We start from the raw sequence: 7269 nt of genomic DNA, 5'->3' as shown, positions 1-7269 counted from the left end.
TGGCACACTCCCTCCTGCCCCTCGGTGAGCCCCGGCCGGCGGCGGGAGGGATGGAGGGCCCGGTGGTGGGGAGGGGTCCCCACGGGAGAGTCACCGGGGAGAAACGGGAGGTCTCGGCCTAGCGGGTGTGAAAGGCAAAGGTCTGTGCTTGGGAAGCTGCTGTGCCCGGCGGGAGCAAGGGGGTTCCCCAGTGGTGTCCGTATGCTGGGTGCAGGCAGGTGTGGGTGAATCAGATTGCACTGTACATCTTGGAAATCAGTATTTTAGTGTCTCTCAAGCTTCTTTGTAATATACACCCTAAACTTTATAACTAGTTGGTTGCATTGGAGTACATGCAATTACAAAGGAATAGCATTTAATCAGCAAATTCAAATCAGCTTTCTGTAGCCATACAATTCTGCTAATACTAAGTGTCATCTTACAGGTAATTTTATTTAACCTGCAAGTTCAAATCAGCTCCATTTATCTACATAATTCTGTTAAAAATCAGTGACAGGTAAGCATTTGTCTCAGATTGCTTAGGACAAGACTTGAATTTGAGTTATCATCCAAAAGTACAATAGCTCTGCTGGAGGTGAACTCACTGGTTGGGTCAGGGTATGTGTATATGGGTCAAGGCTATGTGTTTATGCATGTACTTAATTGCCTTCTGAAAGTAAGTCTTCTTCCTTACAGGTTATTACCTTGGTATGTGCTTTGCTGCACCTGAAAAACATCTTTGTTTTTTCTACCTGGCTTCAAAAGGATGGAAAACTTTCTTCTTTTTCGCTGTTCTCTTTCCAGCAGTCACCAGTGCCCTGGCATATTACTGGTCACGGAAAGGCTGGAATAATCATCCATTAGCCCGTACACTTGCTGTTCATGCTCTCCCACAGTCAGGTTGGAAGGCAGTAGCTTCTTCCATCAATACAGAATTTAGGAGAATTGACAAATTTGCTACCGGAGCCCCAGGTGCAAGGGTGATTGTTACGGACACGTGGGTGATTAAAGTGACCACCTACTGTTTGCACGTTGCGCAGCAGCAGGACATTCGTTTGACGGTGACTGACTCCAGACAGCATGAACTCACCCCAGACTCAAATATGCCTGTGCAGTTCCTCACCATCCGCGTTACCAGTAATAATCCCTACGTGAAGGCATTTGATATCCGGTAAAATAACTATTGTGTTATGTTATATATCTATATATATATATATATGATATTTGATGGTGCTAATGGAGTGCTTTTGTGGCAGATCTGAAGACTCTTTGGGTCTCATCCCTTCCTTTTTGCTCCCTGCCTGCTGTTCAGAGATGCTGTATGCACCATTATGCCATGCAGTGCAGTGAAGAAAGGTTGTTTAGAGAGATCCATACACCTACAGTATTGAATGCACAATGGTTAAACAGAGGGACTGCCCTGTTTGATCCATTCTTAGGAAGAGGATTGTGTTGGATGCAGAAAGCAGTAACTGGAAAAACTTAGGTGAAAGATGAACAGGAATGAAAGGGAGAATCTTTGCTCTTCCAGACTTTGGGGGAGGAGAAATAGTTATTTGTCTAAAACTGGTGTTGTTCACCCATGACTTTTTTTTTTTTCCCCCCTCCTGCTCAAGGCTCATAATTTTGTTGCTTCTGAGAAGAGTTCTCTCTGAGCTACTGCAAGCTCACTGCCCTTAAAGCAAGGAAGTGACTTTGGTCCATTTCTGTGTTCTCGTAGCAGTAAATGATAGCAGACATGGTGTGAACTGTTAGGGCTTGTTTTCCGGGGGCCCATGCTATTTTTTTCATCAGTCTCTCTATGTAGCTAGGCAAAAGTACACTTTCTGCAGAAACCTGTAAAGCTGATTAGAATGGTGCTAAAGTCTTTGTTGTCATTGTGTCATTTAAAGGAGTACAGAAAGCCACGCTAATGGTCCTAAAACTATATAATTGAAAAGGCATTTGGGTGTCTGTTTGCTGTAAATTTGTATGTCAGAAGCATTTATTTACTAGGTAATTAAAAGCAGGCAGATCACCAGACTTGTAGGTGAGCAGAGGGGTCCTGGCAAGCATGAGGAAGGCATAGAGGTGTTTGTGTTAGGTACCTAGCTGAACATAGCTCAGAGGTTAGTTAAGGTAAGGATGACAATCCTAAGATTTTTATAGACCGGTGAGAGTGGTGACCAAATAAGTATTAAACAACTGATGATTTTCTTTTGTGTTTCAGTGCCAGAGTGATAAAACTACATCCCCAGCTGAGAAAATAATGGCTTCTCTGGCAGTTCCTTTTAGGGGAAAAAAATCCAAACCCCAAAATTTTAATTTGTGGCTAAACAGAACAGCACCAAGCAGAGTGTTCAAAAGTTCTTGTAAGAAGATGAGTCAGAAATAGCAAATCTCTGCTAGAATGCAGTCATACAGGATTTAAGAAAAGTGCTATAGGACAAAATTCCCCTATTAAGGATATAGGATCATTGTATATATCCAGAAACAGATTTAAGATACAGTGGGATGTTTCAGGAAGAAAAATGCTTTTGTGTAGGCAGGACACATTTCCCTGCATGTTCAATGTGTATTTTTCGTCTGGATACAAAGGTCTCTGTTATTGGTTCAGATAGTATCTGGTAACAAACAACATTATCCTGTAATAGTTAAAACAATGGAGACCACCGGGAGCTAAAGCTACGCTCACATTTCATTGCACTGGGCTACAGAAACTCAGCAAGTGGTGGGAAGAATGAGGAATTTCAGGGCGATGTTCCCAGCGCATCTCCATGAAAGCTGTTTAACGAGTGGAAACATCGAGCCGGGGAGTTCTGAATCTACAGTTCAGAACTGTTATATTAAAAAGGGGTAACAACAGTGATGTGTCACTGCAGGATCTGCACAAGGTCTCATGTGGCACTTGAGGTCTGTGGGCCTCGCTTAGAGAGACTTACTTTAGCAGAAGCAACCTAGTTTGAAATGCAGCTTGCTACAGCCTTAAATGAAAGTGTAAGTCACATTCAGCAGCTGTTTGTAACCTGAAATTTCAGGTTTTATCTAAAATTATATAATAAAATCGCAGAAACTGGTGCGGACTTACATTCTTCTGATGTACTATATCACCATGTGATACATGAAACAGTGACATAACTCAAATTTCTGTCCTCAGGAGTTTAAACTAGAATTTAGACAAATAGGCATTAAAAGGGTGAATAAAAATTGTGCATGCAGTACTTTACAGTTAAAGCATGACTTGTGTATCTGTATTGCTTTTGTTCATGCGGATTACTTCAGCAAAAGAAAACAAAATACTCACTGTGTATTTATGCTGACTAGTATGTACCAACCTACATAGCTTTTCTGTGGGTTCACTTCTTTGACGTTAACCTCTGCAATGTACTATCAAGGTATTCGAATGGATAATCATGGTAACATTTTGTTCCATCTTTTCTTCTTCAGGTTGAACTCCACAGAGTATGGGGAGCTCCGAGAAAAGCTCCGTGCTCCCATCAGCAATGCAGCTAATGTTGTGATCCATCAAAGCCTTAGTGATTTATTTCTCGAAACCTTTACATCTCTGGTGGAAATTAACCAGTCATATTCTGTTCCAAGCACTCAGGTGAGACTTTCTATCCATGTGAGACTGTAATAATTACACTTTTCAATATAGGTGAGCCTGTGATTACTGTGTAATTGATAATCCTTTACTTAGGGGCCTAGCGCAATTTCTCAAGGTCTGCACAGCAGGGCCGACTCCAGTCAGGCTGGCTTGTCGGTGATGCCTGAACCAAAGTGCTGGTCACTCAGGGCAGGTGCATTCGTCACAAGGGCTCACCATCCATTTCAGTAAATGTAATAAAAGTAGTTCTGGCTGCTGCTTACGCTCCTTCTATGAGGAGACAAACTGTATTGTGAACATTAGATTTTTTTGAGACATGAGAAATAGTATAGTGGAAGAAAGTTCCCTATAATAATTTCCATAAAAAATTTTACTTTAAAACATTTGGAAATGGTGAGGTTACATTTCCAGAAAGTTTATGGGGAGCTAGAATCACAGCTGTTGTTGCATTCTCTAGGCAGTTTGTTCCATTACAGCTTGCTTTTCTAGACAGCCAGGTTTTGCTGGATCTTCTGCTGAAATAAATTAATTATTCTTAATTGGGGCTTGGTTTAATTGTAAATAATGCCATGGAGTCCTTCCTTCAGTAATATTTGTGGAGACCTGGTCATTATTATACTTGTGCAGCAATTGTATATGTGACTAGAGCACTGTTCAATGTACCAGAGGTAACTGATTAAACTAGTTCTGGTGACCTCACAGCGAGTCTGTGTCAGATGTTCTACCTAATGGAGTGAGTACTTGGTATCTTTGGTAGTGTCATGCAGCTTATATGGTGTCTGAGAGAGCTGCTTTCTTGCAGGGCTTTTAATTTGCGACACATTTAAGTGTCAGCTGAGCTACTGAATTTTGGTTTGACATAGAGTGATAAATAACATCGGAAATTATGATATGGACATCAAAAATACAACACGGGATTTTTCCCTATTCTGAAGCTCCATAAATAAGTTGAAAAAGTTAGTTAACCTTTTTATGCTAGAGTTTTTCCTGCCTAAAAACTAAAGTAATCCCTAATTTCACAAGCTAAAAGCTGATGCAGCTTCTCAAGGAAGCAGTCCTGCTTCCTGCACTCTCCTCATCCCCATGTTAACAGAACACTTTGTCTGCATTGAACCTGGTTGGGGAAAATGATGGGGGTGAAAAGAGGCACAGATGGATGATCCGTGCCCCAGTCAGCTGCCAGTGTGGTTGAACAGATGCTTGATCTGACAAGTGAAGAGACACTGGAGGTGGAACTAGAGACCGCAAAGCAGAGCTGCTTTTTGTTCCACCGATAGCAGTATGAATAGGATTCAGGTCTCCGTCCCTGTTCAGTGTGCTGTCTTTTGAAGTTTTGTCAAGTTCTGGGGAAGCTTTGGTTGGAAGCCACATGGGAGATGCTAATTGTAATTTATTAATTGCAAAACTCTTCATAGCAAGATGATCTCCCTATATGCAACTGCAAGTTCGTGTGGCATAATTAACAGTGGGGAAATATCAATTATCCCAATATTATCCAAGAAAAATTAAGCAAATTTCTGGTCCTTCAAGATGAGTGCCCATTGTGTTCAGTTCCGATTTCCTCTGTTATTTATGTCTCTTACTTACAAACATGGAAGACAGGAACAGCCATTTGCTGTAATAAGTGGTAAGAACTGTTTGCTTTTATTTTCTTTATATTGGTATGGTTTTTGAAAAATAGCATGTCTGAATTATAAAGGTGGCTGCTTCCTTACCTTACTCTGTGTGTGCTCTGGAAACAGGTGGAGCTCTTCAGAAGGAGAACGAACACTTATTTTCAGTCTTTTATGTTTAATCGGCCTCATGCAGCAGTTCTGGGTTTTCTGTTTAGAGATATTTTGTTCTCCTTCATTAGAGGGTGTTCTGATAAAACACAGCTCTGGAGATTGAAGCCATTTGGTATCTTCTGGTGGGGCAGTTCTGCCTTAAAGGTCTGCCCAACTCAGGTTCCTTCTGTGTTTGTGCGAAGATAATTTTCTAAATGCCTTTGAAGAGCAATAACAGAAACCATTCTGTGCAGTTCCTAATTTTGATGTTTTTCTCTTCTTTTAGGAGCTGGAGCCATGCATAGGGTGTATGCAGACTATCGCTAACATCAAGCTCATCAAGAACTGCCAGGAGCCAAACGAAGGGGAATGCCAGCAATGCTACTGTCGTCCCATGTGGTGCCTCACCTGCATGGGCAAATGGTTTGCCAGCCGGCAGGATCAGCAGCACCCAGAGACCTGGCTGTCAAGCCAAGTGCCTTGTCCGACTTGCAGAGCCAAATTTTGCATTTTAGATGTTTGCATAATACGATGAATAATACTTGGGTATGTTTTAACTTTTTAAATTTTAATGTATTTCATAACAGATTTGGTTAAAAGGCCTGTTTGATTTGTTTGAGACTTCACATTCTACAGTGGTGCAAATGCCAAAGCTTTCTTTTACACTGTTGAAAACAGATGTAAATCTTTTCAGTTCCTCTCTGCTTTTGCCAGTATCTTTGTTTTTTATTCACCAGATGTCAGTTTCCAGAATTTTTTTTTTTAGCCCATATTTTGCATTCTTATGTTTTGGATGGAATAAGGGTATCCCTCTATATCTGCAGTACTATTCTGTTTTCAAGTTTTAATGTAGGTTAAATTATTTAAATTTTTAAATTTGACTTGGATTTTGATTCTTTACTAAAGGGCTAACTGAGAACATTACTTTGGTTAGACTTCATTGATACTTTTGTTCTTCTTTAATCCATTTGTAAAGCTCTTATAAATCTTTGTAAGTGTTCATCAAGCAAGTACACCAGTTGTGTTCCTTCTTGTCGTCCCCTCCACTTACACAAGGGATTGATTTCTGTAGGCTAAGGTATTTAATCCCTTAAGATGTACAACTTCCGAAGGGACCTTTTATTCCATTAATCTGCCTCTAGCTGATTTTTTGATGGATGTATTTATTTGAAACAACAGAAGGATTCAGAAACATACCCCATTTACCTATGCTGCTACTGCTATGTGTCGTCGAATCTGTTGGTTTCCAGGAGGTACATTGCTTGGGGTTTTAATGCTCTTTAGGTGATGGGGTTTTTTTAACAGATTTGAAAGGAGTGCAGCAAACATCTGAACTGTATAAATACTCTGAAAGAGTGCTCAGCTATTTCAAAGCTCTGAGATTTTTCTGAGGGGTGACCTTTCCCCTGAAAGAGATGCCAGGATCACAAAGGTATAAGTTGCCATGGTAGATGCTGCAAGAATAACCATCATTAACAAAAGTTTTTCAGGCTTGCAGTTCAAAGACTGATTATAAGCAATAGTTGCTGTTTTAATATTCATAGGGTACTGATGCACACTTCTTGATCTGATCTGCATCAGAATAATTTGTAAATTAAAATCAAAGCATTTCCCTTACATTTAAGAGAGCCTTACTCCTAAACGTAATGCTTAGTGTTCTAGCTGTTCATCACACCCTTCAATGAACAATTACTTGGCATACTGCTTGGTGAGAAGCCTCAAGCTGCTGGAGAATGTGTGTTTGACTCCTTACATTGACCTGTGCACTGCAGGGGCTGAGATGCTGGTATTTGCTTGCTTGTGTTGTCCATCTTAGAGGGGTAGTAACCTCAGGTTGACAAGTGGGTCAAACAGTGAGAGAAAGGAGTATTTTAGTTCTTTGGTCTAGGAGAATAAAAGCCCTAATACTTTCCACCTGTATAATCAGAAGGATCTTAT

General features: G+C 40.7%; 1 protein-coding gene across 1 annotated transcript; it reads left to right on the top strand.

Moving 5' to 3' along the window:
• Window positions 1-5: 5 nt before the first annotated feature.
• On the top strand, window positions 6-6247 carry TMEM129 (transmembrane protein 129, E3 ubiquitin protein ligase; the record flags this gene model as incomplete). The annotated part of the gene is made up of 4 exons (XM_010075765.1): window positions 6-24; window positions 676-1150; window positions 3406-3565; window positions 5618-6247. Coding segments are annotated over 4 exons (903 nt in total), but the record flags the coding sequence as incomplete, so codon positions are not given.
• Window positions 6248-7269: the final 1022 nt, after the last annotated feature.

Source organism: Pterocles gutturalis, unplaced genomic scaffold (assembly GCF_000699245.1).
Source record: "Pterocles gutturalis isolate BGI_N339 unplaced genomic scaffold, ASM69924v1 scaffold49512, whole genome shotgun sequence".
NCBI classification, from domain to species: Eukaryota; Metazoa; Chordata; class Aves; order Pterocliformes; family Pteroclidae; genus Pterocles; species Pterocles gutturalis.
Note: the sequence above shows the minus strand (reverse complement) of the source record. Positions and strands in the feature narration are given on the sequence as shown.